This window comes from Mustela lutreola, chromosome 3 (genome assembly GCF_030435805.1).
Source record: "Mustela lutreola isolate mMusLut2 chromosome 3, mMusLut2.pri, whole genome shotgun sequence".
NCBI classification, from domain to species: domain Eukaryota; kingdom Metazoa; phylum Chordata; class Mammalia; order Carnivora; family Mustelidae; genus Mustela; species Mustela lutreola.
Genome location: NC_081292.1, coordinates 139693553 through 139715645, shown reverse-complemented (window position 1 = coordinate 139715645; position 22093 = coordinate 139693553). Strand labels below are relative to the sequence as shown.

At 50.0% G+C, this 22093-nt stretch overlaps 1 protein-coding gene and 3 long non-coding RNA genes across 5 annotated transcripts; 3 read left to right on the top strand and 1 right to left on the bottom strand.

The window, feature by feature from the left end:
• Window positions 1-225: 225 nt before the first annotated feature.
• LOC131827058 (uncharacterized) lies at window positions 226-2344 on the bottom strand. 2 transcript variants are annotated; one of them, XR_009351868.1, is made up of 3 exons: window positions 2206-2344; window positions 924-1036; window positions 226-352 (listed from the first exon to the last, which is right to left on the bottom strand). It is a non-coding gene; the product is annotated as an uncharacterized LOC131827058 (long non-coding RNA). The 2 variants fall into 2 exon arrangements; XR_009351869.1 differs by having other exon boundaries at window positions 263-352; window positions 807-1036.
• On the top strand, window positions 1649-6077 carry LOC131827059 (uncharacterized). The gene is made up of 3 exons (XR_009351870.1): window positions 1649-1833; window positions 2220-2587; window positions 5868-6077. It is a non-coding gene; the product is annotated as an uncharacterized LOC131827059 (long non-coding RNA).
• Window positions 6078-11778: 5701 nt separating this feature from the next.
• On the top strand, window positions 11779-13729 carry LOC131828114 (uncharacterized). The gene is made up of 3 exons (XR_009352239.1): window positions 11779-12064; window positions 13251-13276; window positions 13541-13729. It is a non-coding gene; the product is annotated as an uncharacterized LOC131828114 (long non-coding RNA).
• A 2456-nt stretch (window positions 13730-16185) lies between these two features.
• Window positions 16186-21854, top strand: HOXD4 (homeobox D4). The gene is made up of 2 exons (XM_059166963.1): window positions 16186-17767; window positions 18320-21854. Exons 1-2 carry the CDS (start codon window positions 17332-17334, stop codon window positions 18655-18657), a joined length of 774 nt encoding a protein of 257 aa, XP_059022946.1. The 5' UTR covers window positions 16186-17331; the 3' UTR covers window positions 18658-21854.
• Window positions 21855-22093: the final 239 nt, after the last annotated feature.

The window sequence follows — 22093 nt, the reverse complement described above, 5'->3', positions numbered from 1 at the left end:
GGGAAAAAGTGCAAATATGGCTGCCTTTTCAAAAGTGCAAAGTCTTTTCCCAGACCCCCTTCCCCAGGCTGAAAAGGAAGGTCATAAAGTTTGCTTTTATGTGGCTAGAGGAAAATTGGCAATTGAGATAATTTCTTAGAAAATTTTAAAGTGAGCAATCTCTGTTCAGTTCCATATGTACAGATCAGTGTAAAGTGTTTTAGCTTGGAAGGGCCCCAATATTTGCCCCACATATTCTTACACATTTTCTTTTGTAATTAAAAACATTGTTTTATTATTCTTCAATGCATAAGATGTTGCTATTTCACATCCAAGCTTGTGTCCTCTGCTTCCGTGGTGTTTGCTGATTCTTCTGGAATCGGGGTGGACAGGGGAATAGAACATTTTAATGGACCTTGGATACTGCTGTGGTTCCCTCCAGCAAAGTTAGAGCACACTGTTTCCAGAAAGAATATCACTTTTGGGGTGCCTGGGTGGCTCAGTGGGTTAAAGCCTCTGCTTTCGGCTCAGGTCATGATCCCGGGGTCCTGGGATTGAGCCCCACATCTGGCTCTCTGCTCAGCAGGGAGCCTGCTTCCCTCCCTCTCTCTCTCCCTGCCTCTCTGCCTACTTGTGATCTCTGTCTGTCAAATTTTTTTTTAAAATTAAAAAAAAAAAAGAGTATCACTTTTGCTGACAGATGGCAACAGAATTCCTTTAATAAAAAGCATCCAAGATCACCGAAAACTTTTCAAGGGATACAAATGGCCTGCTTTAGAGGGTGCTGTGTGTTTTCTGTTTAAGTCTCTGTTCACTTAGGTACTTACTGGATATGATGATGTTAATAGTAGAAAATCTACCCGTAGACATCCAATGCAAGTATTTATAAATGCATTGCTAGAAGTCCAAAGATGGTGTCCTTGAAGGATAGGGGGATGGGTTACCTCCTTCAGGCAGGTTCTGAAGCCTGGATGGTCATGCCCATGCATTAATGACGAGGAGAATGCTGGGGCCCTCAAGGACATTTACTTTCAGCTGGTGTTCTCTGGAGCAGCTCCTATCAAAAGTACAAAAGGAATGTGACTCCTGCTTTTGAAGAAAAAGGACTTTTTTTTTTTTTTTCCCAAGGCTGAAATTGAGGGTCCGCTCTTTACTGGAACAAATGGAGCCCCTCTCCTCTTCAATGTTGCATTGAGCAGTCTTTTCGATGGACAGACATTTGGGGGGCAATGGAAGAAGGGGAAACTATAATTAAATTGAAATAAATTTCTAATTAAATTAGAAATAAAAACTGCACTTAGGGGAGACATAGCAAGGGTATGAAGATAGGGGATCCAGAAAGACTGCCTCCCCTTGAACCCAGCACTCTCCAGGAGGATATTTCTGCCAAGATAAATGCCAAGCATTGGGAGTTTAAATGTTATTTTGGAGAAGTTGACAAGTACCCAAAGCCATTTCCAGACTTTGAGCTGGTTGGTGACTCTCCTACCCCCAGAAACCCCAAGAAATGGGAGGGACCCCAATTTGTGTTGGAGAGGTGTTAGGGGGAGGGCGGGCTTTCTTGGCCTCCAGAGCCCAGGTTTTCTGCGCTAGATCACTGGGTCTGGCTTGCCTGGAGATGAGAGGGGCAAAAACCGAAAGTGCCTGGCTGCCGCTGGGGAGCGGGCCTTTTTGTGACGGGAGGGGAGGGAAAGCCAAGTGACCCGCGCAAGGAGAGTCGGAGGGGGTGACTGCCAGGAGCACCTCCCGGAGCGCCTGTGCAGTACACCGCATTCATTTCCCAACACAACGCTCTATTCAGCAGAGGTTTCGAGCCAAACCAAAAAAGAGCAAAAGAAATACTTCCTAGAAAAGGTGAGAGTCAGGAACCATGGAGGCAAGAGACGCGGAGAGAGCCAGGAGGAGCAGAGAGGAAGAAAGAGAGGAAGGAAGGAAAAGGAGGAGGAACACACACAGAACAGAAGATAGCGGGGAGAGAAAGAGGAAAAAACATGGCGCTTGCGAGCTGTATGTGCAAAATCCGCAAGGAATTGCAGCAAATTCCTTTTTGTTTGAAGAAAATTTACAACTTGGTAATAGACCTTTTTATGACCTATTTGCGGTCGTCATTGGCTGCGGCTGGTCATGTGCAGGCGCCGCTCGCCTTCACGGCCTTTTTCCTGATTTCCCAGGCGAATTTCCCCCCGCATTCTGCTTTCCTGGAGCCTCACCCCCTCTTTTTCTAACCTTTGTCTCTGCAGAGGTGGGATCCAGTCGCGGGCTGCGGGATTGCGGGGTCCGCGGCGGCCTCCGCTCCCGCCTGGCGCCCAACGTGGCCCCACCGCCGCTTCGCTCCGGCCGCGCCGCTGCCGCCTCCGGAGCCGGCGGGGAGCCCGGCGGGCGGGAGAGCCCGGAAGGAGCCCGGGGCGCTCAGGCCCCCGCCGGCGCCGACACCGCCCGCCGGGAGCAGCCGGCCTGCTCCGGGGGACTGAAGCCGCGCGGTTCCGGGGCGACCCTTTCTCCAACGTGAGCAGATCCCTGCAGCCCCCAGTGCACGTCGCCCGGCAGCGCTTAATGGATTACTGCAGCCGCCCCGGCCGACCGCTGCCTCCCGCTCGGCAGCCTTCGGGTAAGAGTCGCTCCTCCCCGCGCCCAGCACTGCCGCCGAGGAGCTCCAGGCGCCCACCTCCTTGGGCAGCCCGGTGAGCTTGGCCCGACTCCCTATACTTCTCCGGTACCTTGGGGTGGCTTTCTGCGCCCCCCTGCTTCCTAATCGCTCCATCTCTGAGCAGGCGTCCCCTGGGGCCCCGGCTGGGGTCCAGCTGAGCTCGGAAGTCCAAGGGAAGCCTCATTTCCCCTCGAGATTCGGAGAGATAGGACCCCACTGGATCGAGAGCCCCTCAGTCCCCACCCTGGGAAGAATCTGTAGATGGTTCCTGGGCGTCTTAGCTGTGCCGCGGGTCACTAAAGGCACTCGATAGTATAGAGCAGTGTTTTGCAGTATGTCTGTGTCAGAGGTATCTGGGAGGCTAACAGGTGTTTTTTGAGGGTTGAGGGTTGGGGCTGGGGTGGGGGTGGGGTGGATTCTGCGTACCCAGGATGTGTTCGGTTTGTTAATCTAGGCTTTGGTAAGTGATGCTGGCTAATTTCTAGGGTTTATGGTTTACTGGGCCTTATGTATGAGATGGGATTTTAGATATTTTTAACCGTTTCTCTCGTTCTTAGAGAATTTTTATAACAATTTAAGAAAGGTTCCTCCCACATCTAATGATCTATCAAGTGAATTTGGATTATTTTATGTCACAAAATGAATACATATTTTGGGAGGTATTGGGATCATAAAATCCGGTTCAGGTCTTGGGTAAAAATCAACAGATATTTAAGAAATTCACAGCGTGTCTAAGTTCAAATATCGCGAGTGTTTCTTACTTGGCAGAATAGGAAAAGAATAGATATCCTGCTCTCTAATTGCACTGTCGTGGTGGGGTTTTGTCTGTTTGTTTGTTTGTTCTGTTTTGTTTTGCCTTCCAATAAACGTCATATATAGCAACATTTTATCCTTTTCTTCAAAATACTGAACTGAAACATTATCTATGCATTAAAAGAAAAGCCTTTGCAGAAAAAAAAAAAAAAAAAAGGAATGCTCTTTTATCCCACCGATTTTGAACAGCACTTGAGGATGCATCTCTCAAATCCTCTTGACTATTCCCTCATGAGCACCTTGTGAGAGAGTAAAACCTGTGGACAATATGCCGCATTGCGCATGGCGTGGACCTGCGCACGGCTGAATTCCGCCTCCAGAGCACCCAGCGGCAGATCCTAATAATATTCCAACTATTCTTTGTAATCGTTTTGGCCATAAAAGTGTTCCTAAACAATAAATGACATCTGTGTAGAAAGGTTTCTGTGGTCACGAGTGATGGAATCGCGCTGGCTTCAAAATGGAGGGCCACTATTTGTGGCCGGTTGACGTCTGAGGAATTGTCGTGGCTCACTATGGTCTCACAAATAAGAAACAGTGATATTTTTTATTTGGAATATCTGTATTTTGTAACTATTTCGCCACTACGGTACAATGGCTGTTGAGATCATTGTCTCATATTGGTAAAAAGCATTACCTATTGAAAAGCAGGCCCCAGATCAGAGGCACGTAGGCCTGTCCCCTGGCAGTTCCAAAGCCTAAGGAGCCCCCTAGATGGGCTGGGACAAGTGTGGGGGTGGGGAGGAGTTGTGATCATGATGACCAAGCCCTAGTTTTGGCAGCTTCAGTTGCTTTTTCCCTGGGTTGGGTGGCTGAGTGTGCCCAAGTGACTAAAAACCTAGGCCTACCACAGGTCTTCTTACCCAGCAGAGGGTGAGGTCATGGGCAGATACGGAGGACTGAAGGGTTCTTTGTAAGTCCTGTGGTAGCATTAAGGGTTTATTGGAACTTAACGGTCGATTGCATTTAAGGGAGTAAATAATCTGCAAATCACATTTGAACTCAGGCCAGGAGGAGACTAGTTAACGCTTTTGCTACTGCCGGAAATGCCCCCATTGTCCCTGTTAACCCAATTTTTTAAAAAATTAAACTCAATTTTTTTAAAAAAATCAAGTAAGAAACACTTTGACTCTGAAAGCTCCTAAGCCAGGAAGTGTAATTCCCAGCGTCCTCAGCCCGAACCTCTTTCCGTTTACAGTTCAGGGAGTCGCTGACATGTCGGAGCCTCGGTGTTTTACCGGTCAGGCTGAGAGCTGGGCTTGCACTTTTCATGAGGACCAGGGAAAAGCGCAAAACTCGCTGTTATAAATGTGGCCAAGCACCAGGGCTGAAAACCAAACGTATTTTCCAGTCAGATGCTCCTTCAAATAAGTATATTTCGCCAGAATTCTGTTTTCTGAGCTAGGGAAGCGGGGGAAATCGGAACAAAGACAGTATTTCACTCTGGGCAGGCAGGCAGCTGTTAGAGGTATTTACGGCCTTGTCGCAGTGCGGCCGCGGGGCAGGGCACGCGGGGGCACCGGAAGCTAGGGAGAAGCCACCAAGAACTCGGAATTCCGACTTAAGTCCAATTTAGGGCCACTTTTCCGGAATTGGTGTGAATAGATACCCTCTTTCTAGGAACGAGTCCCTTAGACTTGATGGTTGTGCAGAAAGAAGGATAAGTTGTGCTTTCTCGACGTAGGGTGGTTTTCCCCTGCCTCGATGAGCCAGTCGAGGGAAGCCGTGTACTAGATGTGAAATTGCTGATCCAGATGACAACCTTGAGAGTGTACATTGGCAACATGGCGATTTGGGTGGTTTGGTGGAACAGGGCTTGCAAATCAGAAAGGACGGCTGGGGCTTTTAACACAGGTTTTCCTGGAAAAAAAGAAAGAAAAGAGAAAGTAACGCATCCTCTCTCTCTGAGATGGGGCGTCCAAGCTGCTCCGCAGGTAAGAACGCAAGCAGTGCGAGGCGGCGCAAACCGCAGAGCAGCGCGCGAGCTGCTCTTGCAGTTCAGTGCCCTAAGCGCAGTTTGGCGTCTGGCGCATGTGCAGTGAAATAGCCCAGCCCGCGGGATCCAGCCAGAAGGCACGGATGGGGGAGGGGGCGAGTGGACCCAGGGCAGGAAGATAGAACCTGATCTCTCCACTCCTCCCTTCCTCCCTCCCTCCCTCCTATGCACTACTCATCTTTCCTTTATTCCAGCCTTCAATCTAAATATAGCCAAACATGTTGTCCTTGACTACGTTATTTTCAATCATCTTGACTCACCATCCCATCCAGTTTAGGAGTCTGCAAATACGAACTAGTGGCCAAAGGGAAGCCAAATCTTTCAAAGAAAGGTGTTAAAAGAAACACGCACACGCACACTTTTAACACCTTAAAAGAAAATTTTTATGCGTGATCCTCAGGAAGTGTACAGATTTTTTTTTTTTTTTTCCAGCCTGGTTCTTCTGCTTTAGAAAAAGGCCTTTCCTCCTGGCGTTTGCTCAAACCGCCAAACTTCAGGCCAGTCCTTCAGCCATACCGTTTCCGGATTTTGTTACACCCGTGCAGCCCGTTCGAGGGCTCTGAGGGGTCCAGCGGCTCAGCAGAGATTGGTCAAATAAATAAATAAACGGATAAACTGAAGGGATTTTCTGCCTGAACTTGCCTAATTAATGGGGGATGCATAATCCTGGGCCGAGAGCCTTGGGGGTGGGACGGGAGGGGGTGTTTCAGGATCCTCTGGACCTCTGGCCGCCCCCAGGCCGCCCCCAGGGGACACTGAGGGACCGGCTCCCAGGCTCTGGTGCCTGAAGACCACCACCCGCGCGAAGAAGCCTCAGCCTCGGGTTTTCCGGGCAGGCTCAGTCCCCCTGCCCGGCTGTCTGGCACCTTGTCCAGGAGGAGGCGCTGTAGGACAAGCGTCTTGCCCGCTGCGGCGGCGTGGGTGAGGCCCCGGGCGCGGGCGGGGGTGGGGAGGACACGTGACTCTGCTGCCTTCTCCTCTTGGTCGCCTAGTACTTTCGGCCTCTGTGGAGTGTCGGAGGTACTGCGCCCACCCCAGAGGGCTGCTTCCCGGGATGGACAGCTTAGGCCAACCCGAGGCCGCAGAGCCTGAAGGCAGATTGCAGGGTGGCGGGCCACCTCACTTCCTCCGTCTTCCCGGAGGTGGCGCGATTTCCGCGCGCTGGGCTCCTAAAAGCAGGACACTAGGGCCCGGCGGTAGGAGGGGACGTGTTTAACCATATCCCCTGGCTGGGCTACTGTTTTTGCCACCCACCCATAACTGCGATCCTTGGTACCCAGAATCAGCAGCCTTGAAAAGCACAAAGTCCAACGCCTCCCGGGGCAGGCGGACGGGCCTCACCATAACTCTCCAACCACAGGGCCTGGGTTCCAAGGGATTCCCTCTGGGTGTCCTTGAGGCTCTGAGGGGTCGAATCTCATTGACTTTGCAGCCTGAGAACACTGCAGATGCTCAGCTCAGCTCTTTCCCACACCACCCCCACACACTTTCACCTCCGCGCCCATTTCAGAACTTTGGTGGACTCCACGGGTCGTTTCTTGCACCACTGTGACACCCAATTTCAACAGTGGCCCCTGATCCAACCCCACTAATCTCCCATTGTCTGTTGGCAATGCAGCCTTCTTCTTCTCTCTTTTCCGTACTTCAGAGCAATGATTCTTAATAAAGACCTGAGTTCAAATTGTTTATAACTCAGGTTCCTGGCTCAGGCCAGATTTATTAAGTCAGAGTATCTGGGACCTGCATTTTGTAAACACTCTCCCAAAAGCAATTAAGAAGCATGCTTACAGTTCGAACTACTGGTCAAGTGTTTCTCTTGCTTCTTCAATGCTCTTTAGCCTCCAGGGGCCAAGCTCCCTTTACCGTGCAGCAGCACCCCCCCCCCCATGGTTCCTGGAGCTCCCTCTCTAATCGTGTTTTTTAATGTCACTACCACATAGGCTGATTAATTAATTGCTCCCATTTAGGGAAGGGGACATTGATTTCTTGCTAACTTGGAGATTTTAAATAGGTGAGTATGTTCTCAGTCCAGACCGCCTTCGTTCAAATCTTTTACCACTTACCTGCTATGTAACCTTAGGCAAGTAGGGACAATTCCTAGGGGCCTATTTCCTCATTTCAAAAGTAGGAATAAGGGCGCCTGGGTGGCTCAGTGGGTTAAGCCACTGCCTTCAGCCCAGGTCATGATCTCAGGGTCCTGGGATTGAGGCCCGCATCTGGCTCTCTGCTCAGCAGGGAGCCTGCTTCCCTCTCTCTCTCTGCCTGCCTCTCTGTCTACTTGTGATCTCTCTCTGTCAAATAAATAAATAAAATCTTTAAAAAAAAAAAAAAGTAGGAATAAAAGTACCTTCAAGGGCTGTTATGAAGATTTTTTTATTTTTTAATTTTTTTTACTTACATAGCAATACTATGTGCCTTGCACTATTCTAATAACCTTATGTATGTTAACTCACTGCTTAAGTACTTGAAACAGTGTTTGGGCACATAACAAGCACTCAGTACATGTTGCTTCTATCCTTCTCTCTTTTTTGCTCAACATCAGGCCTAGACTTTTAGAGCTGAAAGAGACCCAGTTCACTCACCCGATTCTTGAACTCTACAGAGGAGAAGACAGACCTTAGGCTTGGTCACACAGGCAGTGACATACCCAGAAGAACTTAGTTCGGGGATGCTTCCTCTTGCTGTAACGGGCCTGGTAGGCCCTGCCCCCTTGGGTCTTAGGTGTGTGGCATCTGCCTATGGGTGGGCTTCAGGGACACCTCTGGAAGGAAAGTGCCCCTAGGCCCTCAGTGGGTAGCCTGGTAGACCAAGGAGGCCTTGCACCCATGCAGGCCCATTCGTGACTCCTACCAAAGGCTTTAGGCCTTTCTTGAGAAAGCCACCTCCACCACCACTTGTCAGTCCCACACACCAAAGCAAGTATCCCCTTTTTAGCCTCTTGACATCTGGAGCAGGGTAAAAAAGCAAAAGGCCAATGGGCAAGAGCAGAGGATGCCAGAAGTGTCCTACTCCCTTTTAATTTGCTTGTGTTCCAAGATCTAGGCTCCAGCACTAAGTTGAGCAAGCCCAATTTGTGCCACAGTGATATCAAGGTATATCTTGGAGAGGACTTATCCCCTCAATATCCATCAGCCTTTCCAGATTTTTGAGATTCTTTCTTTTTAAAAGAGCTATGTAAATAGTATTTCATGCTATAATCCACAGACTTGTGCAGACCCCTTGCAACCAGGTTCCAACCCCTAGTCCTGGTTTCCATGATTTGTGCTTATAGACTTTTCCTAACAAGGCCTCTGCAGCCCTTCGCCAAGCGACTTCTCTTGGCTTAACCAGGAGTTCACCTGGGGCAGATTTTCTCTCAAAACATATATAGTCTCTTTAGCTTTCAACCATGCCAGATGATGTTTGGCCTATATCATAGGGGACCGCTGCAGTCCTCAGCCATCCCCAACTCCTGTGCCATCTAACCTCCACTCTTGTTTCTCAAAGTACTAAGGTGGCCATCCCAGACCCTACCCTTCTGGAGACCACTGGTTCCATCATCTAAGGCCCTGCCAGGGCCCGTTCATTTGGATCTCATCTCTCACTACTGGAATTTTGCTCTGGGGTCATCTTTTCTTCCCAGAGGACACCAAGCCAGAGCTCCTAAGCACAGGAGATAGGAGAATGAAAAGAATGGGGAGATAGGGTAGTGGGAAAAGTGTTCCTTTTTCAGTGATAGAGTATAGTGCCAGGAACGTGGGATCATATTTCTCCCCTGCTTGGGACTCTCTGCTCAGCCCCTCCCTGACTCTACCCCCATCCTGTGTTCCCATGTGCCAGGCCTAGGTAGTCTTCTTCTACCATCTGTCCCCCACCTGGGAGTTCCTTCAAAGTCCCATCCCTACCTGTTCTTGTTATGCAGACACTTAGTTTAAGAGGAAAGTTCATACTACCTCTGGGCAAGAGTCCTCTTAAAAGTCAGTGTCAAACTATTCTTCCCTGAGGCCACATAGCTGTGGCCCTTCCAGTGAACAGAGGGCAGGCCTCATTACATTTGGAGTGTAGCTGATACCTGCAGATGCCCCTTCACTTTCTCCTCCTTCCTGGGAAGCTGCTCTGGCTTCTAGGTTGGTGGAGCCCTACCTCATGGGAGCTTTCTGGGCAGGATTTCCCAGGACTGGCCCTTTCCAGGCAAATGAGGTGAGATAGTCTCAGAGTCCTGCTTTTCCCCAAAATCATTACAGGTTTTTATAGAAGGCTTCAACCTCTGCTTCTACACCTCTTCTTCTGTTACTACCACCACCACTACTGAAACTCTTTGAGAAAACTCCAACAAATTGGCCCAAGTTAGTATGCTGTTCTCCCTGATACTCAGCTTTCTTATTAGAACAAATTTGTTCTTTCTTATTCCCACTCGCTCATTCATTCACAGAAGCTCAGGACACTGGGGGCTTGGAGGCAAGGGAAGACTGTAGGAAGGTGGACACTCTCTCCTTAATCATGTTGCCTGACTGCCCTAAGATTAGAAAATAATTGAAGATGTCTGCCTCAGAGTCTTCCTTTCCTTTTTCCTCTGCATGGCTAGTTACTTTCCTGTTATTATCTCGAAATACAGAATAGGCTGTGTCATTTTATTCTTCTTGTGTGAGCCACAGCGAAGCCTGCAAGCAAGCCCAGTCATCGTCCTTCATTGCCACTCATTCAAAATATATCCACTGAGCCCAGATCAGGCACTCAGCATTGTTTCGAACAACCACCTCCCCAGCCTGGTCTCCTCCTTGTACCCCATCCTCCATGAAAAGCTCACACATCCTTTGAAAGTCACACGTCCTTTGATTAATTCTGTTTTATTAACTTAAGGAAAAATAAAGAATCTTTTCTCAATCTCTCAAATTTTAATTATTACTATTTTTTTTACAGTGGATCAGCTGGGACTAATTTTGAAGCTGCTCACCTAGTCCTAACAGAATCAGAAATCATTTTTTAAAGGGTTGACCTTTACTCGTGTTTTAAAAACGAATGCTACCAACTGTAAAAGAAAAAGGTCCTCCTAAGAGGCTAATGGGGGAGGGGAGAAGAAATAAATGCCATGGAGTGTGAGCCAACAGCTCCCCGCCTTCAGCTGATGGAAGTTTAGAAATACACAGGGCTTAGAAATACACAGAGAATGGGTGGAAGTTAGAATGCAAAGAGATCTTTGTAGAGAGAGATCTCTTTCATAGGCTTGGTGGAACTTGCTGATGAGAACTCTTGCAACTGAATTTGATTTAGAAATCATGTATGTGTGTGTGTGCTCTACAAACCTACACATAACCCCCATTCTTTTCATCAGAATCGTCAAAATCATACATGTCTTCACACTGATTGGTAGAAACTCTGGCGGGCTATGGAAGGGTGCTGGGGGTCAATTCTCTTTTGATTTACCCCGCTTGTTGGGAGCTGGGGACATCGCTTCAACCTCCCCTCTCGCCCAGCATAGAATGTCCCATTCTCCCCAACTGAGCTCGCTTGGGCCCAAGCTCCATTTCTGGGCTTTCTCAGCAGAAGAGCGCACTCCTTCCTTGTCTCTTAGGCTAACCCTCTAGTGGGAGTGGGAGTGGCAGTGTGGGGCTGTAGCATTTCACTCAGGTTTGAGTGCGGGGACCATGAGCCCCTAGCCAAGTGGGAGCAGGGACATCTGACTTCCTGGGCTTGGGTTCCTTTAGAACCTCATTTGCTTCCTCACACCCTGTCCCCTTCACACCAGGGCTGTTTTATTGTTTTATAACCTTCTTTTAGAGCTTCAGTTGCCAAAGATCCCGATGGGGCTATTCTCCAGTTTCTCACTTTACCAAACCCCAAGTCTTGCTGTTTTAAGCAGTTTGGTCACTTGCAAAGGCTCCCCTTTCAGAGCTAAGCAAATTATAGAGACCTCTAGGCATGTAGCTACCTTCACCTTTCTCACTGAGCCCATCCACAACAATACAGAGCCAAGTGTTAACTCCAACTGCTGCCCCCCACCCCAAGCCCACCCAGCCTCTCTCTAACCACCCTATTTTCTGTTGAAGTTTGAACAAAATCTCAAACAATTCCTGGTATAAGGGAGTCAGAAGTAGCCTTTGATTTTTCTCTTTATTTATTTACCATATCTAGAGCCAGAAAATGATTGAAAGAAAGCAGTTGAAGGTACTCACAGTGAATGCAGCCAAAGAATCATAAGACATGCCCACCAACCAGTCTTTTCGAAATAGCACTACCTCCCAACTTAAACAGACTTGTCTGAAAAGATGCTATTTGAAAAGCCCAGGGTATTGATATGAATATGACCCCCCTTGCATCCTGAATATTTGGAACTATTTAAATGTGAGAGAACAGTTGCAGTGAACCTTTATTTAGTGAATAAAAGTTTAAAGCCGAAGGTTATTTATGGTTGTGCAGAGATGAGACCTGAGTGGCTATTTACGAGCACGTGATTCCAATAAACTTTGTTTTATGGCTTGAGAGTTGACAAGCCAAAATATAATTCCCACCATAAATTAGGTTAAGAGCATACAAGTGCAGATGCTTGGTTCTTGGAGCAGCGATAGGGAAGTGAGAGGCTCCAGCTAGCGCCAGGCTCAGAAGGAGACAGTGCTACTCCCAGTTCCCCTGCCCACTAGGAGAGAAAACCAGTAAGTCCCTTATTACTTTTTCCAGGACAGCTCCAGGGGTGGGGGATTTCTCTGCCTTGTCGTTCCTTCCTGGGGTGAGCAGAAGTCCCAGAGAAGTGAATTTTCATTTTAGCCTAAACTGAAATTAACAAATGGAGTGGGAATCTTGGGATCCTCCCCTCCCTTCTGCACTTAGAAAGTTAGGAACTGAGGGCTCCTACCTCACAAAAGGGGACTTACTGTCTCTCTCCACCTCCCCGTGGAGCATCTGTCTCAGACGAGGAATTAAACAGTGGTAGTCTAGGTGGAGAGAGAGAGTGGGGGAGAGAAGGGGAGGGAGAGAAAGGGTGAGGATGGAGAGGGCTTTGCTTCTGAGATTTCTCAGGGAAGGCTGCCATCCTAGAATAGATGAAAACTTAAAGCTGGACACCAGCCCCTGTGAGGAGCACCGCTTTGTAAGATTGCTTTGTGGGCTCTCCAGTAGCAATGCTGACAAAATGCTGCCACATCCATGGAGCTGCAGGACCAATCTAAAGCATTGCTATTTACCTTCCAGCCCATCGATTTTCCTCCTCCTTTGGTTATCATTTAGGTCCTCATTTCCCTTGGAAATTGCTCTTTGTTTTGAATTGGAGCAGAAGTGGGAAGGAAAGTCCTAGTCATGCCCGGTCCTTCTTTGGAAAGGGGAGAAGCCAGGTTTTGGGGGCGCTAGTTGGGGCTGGGGAATTTGAAACCCATCCGAAACTGGGAAATGGGGTTGAATTGCGCCAGAGCGACCCAGACCGGGACCTGGGGCAGGGGACAGATGCAGCGGCTGTCCCCTCCCCGGTGAACTTGCGCCCACCCGGCTGATTGTGCAGAAGGGAACACACAAAGGCCCATTTTCTCCTCGCTTCCCGTTTTCCCACTGGGGAAACCCTGTTACAGGCAGCCTGAGTCGGGCCAAGCAACTAGTAAGGTTTTGCCCAAGGGTGCATGGAACGGGGGAGGTGATGGGGCCCAATACTCTCCTACTCCCTGGGTCTGCCCTTGAGGACTGCGGTCTCCGGCTCCGCGGAGAGCTTGGCGCAATTCCTGGGGGCGGCACCCGAAGCGGGGAGGTCTGGGTATTGGTGGGGTGTCTGGGCCTTGTCATTTTTCCGTGTATCTTCTGTCTCTGCTTTATTATCCTGTGGAATTTAAGTGACCCCCGTTTTCATTGCAACAGGTTCGAGACCAAGCGAGACTGCCGCCGTAAGTACCTTCCCGTTTCTTCCGAATTGCAAAGAGGCGGTATTGAGAACTGGGGAGGTGTTGGCGGAAGGGCCGGCCCACAAGACTGGGCGGGTGGGAGAGGGGCCCTGGCTGCCCAGGCCTGGCGGTGCGAGGGAAGCTCTCTTCGGGTGTGGAGGCTCGAAGTTGTGCTCCTGGATAGATTTTTCTGGGGCCTAGTTCACAGTCACCCAACCAAGAGAACACACCGCAGGCTCTCACCCTGGTCTCCTTGGGCCTCCCCAGGCCTCCCTAGCTCGCACAGGTGCAGCCCCGCTGCTGCCTCCGCTTCTATGAAGAGCTTGCAGCTAATTAGCAGCCCGCCCTATTTACAAGTTTCAGCGAGCATCGCTTTCTGCTCGAACCAGCCTGCCAAACGCCAAAGGATCCCGGTTCCCCTCCGCTGCCCAGCCTGGCCCAACTTCTCTTCTCTCGTTTTTTTAATAAAAAAAGAAGAAAGAAAAACGTCACCCTCTACGGCTGTGGGTGTGGGGAGCGTGAAGGGCTGCGCGAATTCTGAGCTTTAAGTGGAAATCCCTCCTCGCCCCCCCCCCCACACACACCCTAAGCCCCAGCCCCAGAGGTTTGGGGTCTGGGCTGGGGACACGGGCTGAGCGAGGAGGGAGTGATGCGACCCTTCTGGTTCACCTCTGGTCCTCTTAGCCTGCAGTTCCAGAATTTTCAAGGCAGAGCCACTGGTGTTGCAGGCAAACGTCGTGTTGTTGTTGGTGGTGGTAGGGCTGCAGTGGGGGGCAGAGATGCTTGGAGTCCTGAGCTCAGAAGTTTGGATCTTTCTGAGTTGCACGTGCCCCGAAGACAGGTAGATTTCTGAGGAGGCCTGTGAAATCTCCAGGAAGACTATCTCATTAAGATGATGGTAGTGGCAGGAGAATGAAGGAAGAAAACAGTGACCTCCTCCCTCACTGCAAAATGGAGATTATTTTATTTTAATGGAAGATAGAATATAGGAGAGCAGTGGAAGCCAGGCACCCTTCCTCTCTGCTGAGACACCTTTTCTCCAGGGTGGAAGAAGCCAGGGCTTGGCTCTGGGCCAGGTTTCTTTGCTCTCCAGGGTGGGCAGCCTAGTTGACTTCCTGGAGGCTGTGTTTCTCCCCAGAAGTGGAGAGTCTGCCCAGTTCATACTTCCCCTCTAGTGCTCAGGCTGGCCCAAATAAAACCAGCTCTGGGCTCCAGGCTGGAAAATCTGGTGTCCCCAGGACACCCTGGTTTTGCCCCCTTCCTGCGGCTGCCCCTGCTCCGGGTGCTTATCTCTGCCAGTGCTCCTTGCTTGCAAACCCACATTCGGCGCCCTGTAGCTGCACAAAAAGCCCGAGAGATCAAAAGCATTTGTATGGGCAGTTGAGCGGGAGGTGAATATTTAACGCTTTTGTTCATCAATAACTCGTTGGCTTTGACCTGTCTGAGCAAGTGGAGCAATAAGGTGAAATGCAGGTCACAGCGTCTAACAAATATGAAAATGTGTACCCCCACCCGGTCCCCACCCAGCCCAGCAGGATCCCCCAATTTGTCTGGATAAAGCCTAGGCCCAGTGTCCCCAGGCAGGTGGGTGTGTTGGGAGTGCTTGGCATTAGGGGAGGTTGGGGGGGGATCTCCCCCAACAAGGGCATTTGATGTGGGGCAGCCTCAGACTCTCCTTAGATTTGGCACCCAGGAAGTCCCTATAAAATAGCTAAAGCCCTGGAACCAAAGGATGGGGGCGGGGAGTGTCCAAAGTAAGACTAGAAGCAGGGAGCCAATCTTGCCAGGCTTTTGGGGGGCGGGGGAGGCGCAGAGGAGAGTTTCCCTGCTCTACCACACAAGATTCAGGCTGAGGCTGAAACTCATTTTTGAATCATAAGGGAGAAAATCAAAACAATCAAAAAAAAAATTTTTAACACCTCTGGCCTACGGTCAGAGATCCAAAAACCCCCCCTTGAGCCCAGGCATCCTTCTGCCCCTGAAATCCAGCGGGGCCCTGAGTGTGTCTGTGTTCTTCGTGCCCCAAACGGAGGGGTGAGCCCTAGACGGCGCTGAGGCGCTGGGGCGGGTGCAATTCATGAACTTTTGTACTCTTGTGTGCTGCTGTCGGCAAAGCAAAAATAATGAAACTTTGTGATATGTTTGTAAATGATTTCGAATGACCCCTCGCCCTGCCCTTCACCATTAGCACGCCGACCCTAGCCCAGGGCAGCTCGGTGCCTGCAAGCAGTGCCTGCCGCGGGGTCCGCAGCAGCAGCAGCAGCAGCAGCAGCAGGACCAAGAGGCCCGCCCCGCACAGGGCCCAGGAAGGTAAACGTGAGACTTCTGTGAGAACTAGCTTTGTCAGCCAACCTGGCTTGCCTCCGCGTTGGGAAAAAGAATGGGTGGAAGATATTCCCCTCTTGCATCTTTTCTTCTGCCACTGAGGACATTTGCTCCTTTCAGGAAAATACCACTTGATAAGGGGAGGGGGTGTTATTTGGATCTGGAGGGGGGGGGTGATAAAGCCGCCATTTCTGGGATGGATTATTTCTTTCTTCTTTTCTTTTCTTTTCTTTTCTTTTCTTTCCTTTCCTTTCCTTTCCTTTCCTTTCCTTTCCTTCTTCCTTAAGATGACTGTCCCGTCTCCTTGGCTGCTTGGTCCCTCTGGCCGTGGTACGGAGGATGGGGAACTCGTTGCTGCAAATTTTCACCAAGCTCTTCAAGCTACCTGAACCCTCTCTGAAAGTGCGAGTGGCTGCATCGGGCCCGTGATGGCTCTGAGGAAGAGGCCGGGGCTGGCAGCAGTCGGGGTACCCACTCTGGCCGGAACCCGGAGCTAGTAACGTTGTCTATATATACCCTGTAGAACCGAATTTGTGTGGTATCCACATAGTCACAGATTCGATTCTAGGGGAATATATGGTCGATGCAAAAACTTCATGTTTCTCCGAAATGGCCATAGTCGGAAGCGGAGGCCAGAGGCAGTGGGCACGGGTCAGTTTTCTTTCTGTTTTATTACCTTAGACTCCAGGAGGATGGGCTGAGCCTGGTGACATAATGGAGTCTGCCTGGAGAAGCCCCTCCGAGGCTCCTGTGTAATCCTTTAATTGGTTGCATGAATGCAGGGCCAAAGGGGTAGGTTTTGGGGGACTGGGGAGCAAGGTGGAAGGCCAGGTAGCCCCAGTCCCAGCTCTGCCCTGAGGGAGTATGAGGTGAGGTCAGAGGGTGCTCAGTGAGGGGGACTCACTGGTCAGGGACTGCCATGTGGGAAAAAGCCAGTTGGGAAGAAGGAGTGCAGGGTCCTTTGGAGACTATCTGGGTGAGGTGAGGGTGCCATCCGCGGCTTCCAAGCCCACCCCTCAGCTGCAGCAGCTGGGGGGGGGGGCTGTGGGTGGCAGTCTTCCCATACCTGCGAGAGGGGCTTTGGCCAGAAATGCTCCAGTCTAGGCACTCACAGAAAGCTTGGCAGTTACTCATTGCCTGATTCGATTCAGGCTAGCCAGCTTGTTGTAACTTTTGGGTGACCCTGACGAAGACAAAGCCAGGACTCGGCCTTTGTATGGCAGAGTCCCTGTTCCCGCGGGCGGGAGCCCTGCCTGCCTGGGGTACTCTGCCTAAGTCCAGGGCTGCCTCACCCACCCTCCTGGTGGTATTCTGCAGCCTGACAAATTTGGGCTTTCATCCCCCTCCTTGAACTGTACCCATTTTGGGGGGCTGTTTTCAGGCGGGTGGCGGCAGTGGAGAGGGCACTCCAGGTTAACAAAGTCAGTGGCAGACAAAAGCTGGGATTACCTGCCAAGAAGGAGGGTTCTGGGGACTCTAGAACTACATTAACATCTGGTGGGGGCCTTCGAATGTGCCATGGCGAGTCACTTGATTACACGTATGTTATTTAGTTAAATTTGTGAAAATTATGAGATGCTCACCAACCCGGTGATAAACTCGCTCCCTCGCTATTGGCTGGCCTGGTCACATGGCCGCCAACTTTATTCAGTTGACAGCAAGTAGGAGGGCCCTATGGAAGGAGAAAAAAAGACAACACGAGAAAAATTAGTATTTTCTACCTTCTGAAATTAATGGCCATGAGTTCGTATATGGTGAACTCCAAGTATGTGGACCCCAAGTTCCCTCCGTGCGAGGAGTATTTGCAGGGCGGCTACCTAGGCGAGCAGGGCGCCGACTATTACGGCGGTGGCGTGCAGGGTGCAGACTTCCAGCCCCCGGGGCTCTACCCACGGCCCGACTTCGGTGAGCAGACCTTCGGCGGCGGCGGTCCTGGGCCCGGTTCCGCGCTGCCACCACGGGGTCACGGGCAAGAAGCCAGTGGCCCCGGCGGCCACTACGGAGCCCCAGGAGAGCCGTGCCCCGCTCCCCCCGCGCCCCCGCCCGCGCCCCTGCCCAGCGCCCGGGCCTGCAGCCAGCCGGGCGGCCTCAAGCAGCCGCCCCCCGGGACGGCCCTCAAGCAGCCCGCCGTGGTCTACCCGTGGATGAAGAAGGTGCACGTGAATTCGGGTAAGGCAAGGCCCAGCGACCTCTCAGTCCCCACCCCGGCCTGGAGGCCTGGGCCCCTGGGAGGGGGTGCGAGTGGGTGGGGGCGTGCGGGGCTTCAATGGGCGCTGCAATTACTCTCTCCATAAATTTTTATAGCTGAGGGAGCAGGCCGGGACCATGTGGCTGGCTGCTTGGCTGTGGGCGAAAAAGGGGGTGGAGATGGGGGTGGGGTGGGGGAGGACTCCATTTTCAGAGCGAGGGAACCTGGTAGAGGAGAGGGGGATCGCCAAATGCTTGGGAATTCTGGAGCTCGCGGCTCGGGGCCGGGGAGATGGGAGCACATTTGGGGATCCCCTCCCGGGATGGGTGGGAGGGTGGGTGGGAGTGAGCGTGCGTGTGTGCGCGCTCGGGGCAGGGAGGACGCGAGGGCGGGAGGGAGGAAGGGAGCGGGCTGGGGAGTGTGCGGGGAGGGCCGCGGGGCCTCGGGGCGCGCCAGGAAGTGAGCGGCAGTGGCAAGGGGCCTAACGAGTGGCTGGGCGCTGACCTGACCCTGCTGTCTGTTTTATCTCGCAGTGAACCCCAACTACACTGGCGGGGAGCCCAAGCGGTCCCGGACGGCCTACACCAGGCAGCAAGTCCTAGAACTGGAAAAGGAATTTCATTTTAACAGGTATCTGACGCGGCGCCGTCGGATTGAAATTGCTCACACCCTGTGTCTGTCCGAGCGCCAGATCAAGATCTGGTTCCAGAACCGGAGGATGAAGTGGAAAAAAGACCACAAGCTGCCCAACACCAAAGGCAGGTCCTCGTCCTCCTCCTCCTCTTCCTCCTCCTGCTCCTCCTCAGCTGCTCCGGGCCAGCATTTGCAGCCGCTGGCCAAGGACCACCACACCGATCTGACGACCTTATAGAAGTGGGGAACCTGGGCCCATTCCTCCCTGCGCTCCCGGCTGAGCCGAAGCTGCGGGGGCAGGCCGGGCTTGCTGTCACCTCCCTGGGCTTTAAGGTACTGTAGGGTGGACCTGGGACTCGCAGGCCGCCCTCGGACTAGGTTAGCATCCTGCCCGAGGGCAGCCCCCTCCCTGGAGCGAGCGGAATGGGGGTGGGAGGGGGGCGGGATTCTCTAAGTACATTATCATATGGCAGGAGCTACTGAGAACATAAACTTTGGCGAGTTATTAAACTTATGAAAATCTCTGCTGTTGGATTTTGAATTTGCAAATGAAGGTGAGATACTTTATCCCAGCGTGAAGTTGAACATCCTCCCCCACCCCACCCCTCCAGGGATCTTTGTGGTTTAATAACGTGGGGGAGTTGAGGCAGGAGCTTGACCGCCCCCCCCCCCACCGTGCTCTAGGTGCTTTCAGTGGAAACAGGAGAGGTGGGCCAGGATTTTGGGAACTTTCTGTTGGTTATCTGTATAATTTCCAGTGTGAAAAAAAAGTATTTTGCTCCCAGTGGCCCCATGCCCAAAGAAATGAGTCTAAGAAGAAAGTGGAAACGGGTTATTTTATGTTTAGATTATATTTGCTTAAATATTTATTTGTTGGGGGATGGATGGGGAACAGAAATAACTGACATCTTAATGCCAAAAATCTTAAGAAGGTGAAAGGGGCTGAGTTTCAGGGAGAAGAATCAGAGATGTGTGGACTAACTTCTGGCTGTAAGCATTATTTTGAACTCCACCCCCTCCCCACTCCCCGGAAATGTGTGTAGGGGGCCCTTAACCCTTTTAGAGGGAAGGAAAGGGTCCACTCAAAGTTGAGTTCTTGAAAATATATTTCCACATGTGCTTTTTTCAGCACTGTGCTTACAACTAGTTCTGGGTGATTAAAGAAAAGGGGAAAGAAAGAAACAAATGGTCCAACATTTTCCTTCTGGGGAAAGAAAACAAATCCTTTATGTTCTGGGTCATTAGATAATGACTGAATTTTCTGTTCCAACTGGATTCCAAATGCTGGATTCCAAATAACCCATATAGCAGTTTTTTAAAATAGGAATTGGTGTACGGCCTATATGGGAGAGGGGGTATGTAGTGGGGAGGAATTGGGAAAGTAGGGGAAATCTTGCTTTAAAAAAGAGACAGAAAACTAATTGAATCTAGAAGTCCACAAAAGTTGGTCTTAGGGTTTTTTTTTTTTTCCTGAAGTTTTTATTTTTTAAACAAATGTAAGGAAGTTTTTCCTCAACATATTAATTAGAAGCAGAAATGGTCAAAGTATAAAAGTTTCAGGCCCTCTTCCTTGCCTTAAAGAATAGTGGTTTAAGAACAATCACTCTCAAACAACAGGAGTGATGTTCTTCAGTCATTTTTCTTATGCCTTGCCTGAGAAGGGTTCAAAGCTCATTTTTCTAAAATGCTGACCCTTAAGGATAAGGGGGAAAGAGTCAAAGGTAATGGCCAGAGTTCATATACTCAAATGAAACAAGACTTTGGAAGTTTAAACCCCAAAGCCTCAGGCTCCAAAAAGAAACCCTCTGGTTGTAGCTACGAAAAAGTGGCAAAAGGGGCTGGGGGGAGAAGGATGAGCTTGAAAGAGAGATTCAAACCTGGAGCTATTTTTTTCAGTGCTTCAAAATGCTTCAGAAGGTTCCGAGATAATTTTTTAAAAATATATTTAGGTGGAGGGAGAAAAAAAAAGACTTTTTCTGCACGCATGTTCTTTGGTGTCTCCTGAGAACTGAGAGCAGGTATTCACTGAGTCCCTAGGCTGAAATTCCACTTCTCTAAAGTATCTTCCAAGCCTTGGTCTTTTGTATTAGACCCTGGGGACAGCTCTTTGTTCCTCCTTGGGGTGAGCCTGGCTCTCAGACTTGCACATGGCAATACTTGAATATCGCCACGTCGGGATATTAAAGATGGATATTCCTGCATTATTCGCATCATTGTTTCTATGACAAAAAGCAAAGAGTTCATACATAGTCAAGACGTCTTTTTTCTGACGCCCTCACGTTGAGAAGCTGAAAAGGTATTTTACTGAAGTTCGGCTAAATTACAGAATCAGGTTCATCCAGAGGACAAATTTTCTATTCGATTAGCTGTATTTCAGCCGGGAGGACTGACCTCTAAACCCTTAACCTTTTGGACTCTAACTACCCTTCTCTTCTTTTTTTCTCCCTCTAACATGGAGAGCAGTCTTTGGATGTAGCATTTGAAAAGAGCCGCTATGGTTAGGCAAGTTGGAAAGTTGCTAAGATTCTTTCCTAAAGCCCAAATCTGTGAATATATTGAACCTTCTCCTTGGGAGGGGGAAAAAGAATATATTTTCACAACACCAATCTACATATATATTATAAAGATTATTATATAGATTTCCCCCTTCCCAGAAGTTCAGGTTATTCACTCCAGCTTTAGACCAAATGCCAAAACTGCATAGCTGCCCTCACTCAAACCCCACAGGAAAGCCAAGAGGCATGTTTTGATGAAGAAAACCCAAGCTTCTTCTCAAATGTAGCCCCACTACTTTGAAAAGTAACTTAGTCAGAGAAACAACTTCTTTGTTTATAAGTCTCAGTTCTCCTCAGTTTCCAGGGATTGTCTTTTGAAATGTTAATGGAGCCTGGATGGCCCAGGGGGCAGCCCTCAACCTTGTGGTCCCAATTGGACCCCAGCGTCCATTTGGGCCCACAGGAGTGGGGCAGGGAAGAAGCAGTGCCTCCCCTGCAACCACCACCACCCAGGGCAGGGAAGGAAATGAGTTTCCATCTGGGAACGTACTCTGGAGAAACCTAGATGTGGAAAGGCGCAGTGCCCATTTGCTTTTATTTGTTTCCAGTTTGTTCCCCCAAATATGAGCCAGAAGTGTTTGTTTTGGTTTTTTTTTTTTTTTTTAAACTGTGTTGGGGTCGTGACTGGGGAGGAGTGAAGTGTTTACTGAGGACATTGCTCCTCAGACTCCCATCTCACTTTGTCCATTGCAGCCTTTTGTTGGGAGATGACATTGTCAGTCAGCCCCATGGTGTCTGTTCACACAAGATGCTTTTTTAATAGAATTGACCACTGTTCTGCTGCCACTGATTAAAGTATTATTTATACTAATTGTTGCCTGTAGTTTTGATGTAATTCATTGATCTATATTTGAAATAATAAAAGGTGTAGCGAAACTTCCATCCTGTTTGGTGCCTCCACAGAAGCATTCTTCATTAAGTCTTCTAAAAGCTAACATTCGATATTAACAATTTATTTTATTACTTTCTGCATTGTGCCTGACATGTGAAGGTTAAACTGTGTAAGGTTAGCAAATTTGTCATTGACCTCTCCCCTACAAGTATACATTCCCATTTGGCCACCATATTTTGTGGGCGTTGAGAAGCCTAAGCTTGGATTCAGGCTGCAGGGCATTATTT

Coding starts and splice junctions, on each gene's coding strand:
- HOXD4 (XM_059166963.1), top strand. CDS start 17,332: ATGGCCATGAGTTCGTATATGGTGAACTCCAAGTATGTGGACCCCAAG. Junction 17,768..18,319: donor GAAGGTGCACGTGAATTCGG/GTAAGGCAAGGC, acceptor TTTATCTCGCAG/TGAACCCCAACTACACTGGC.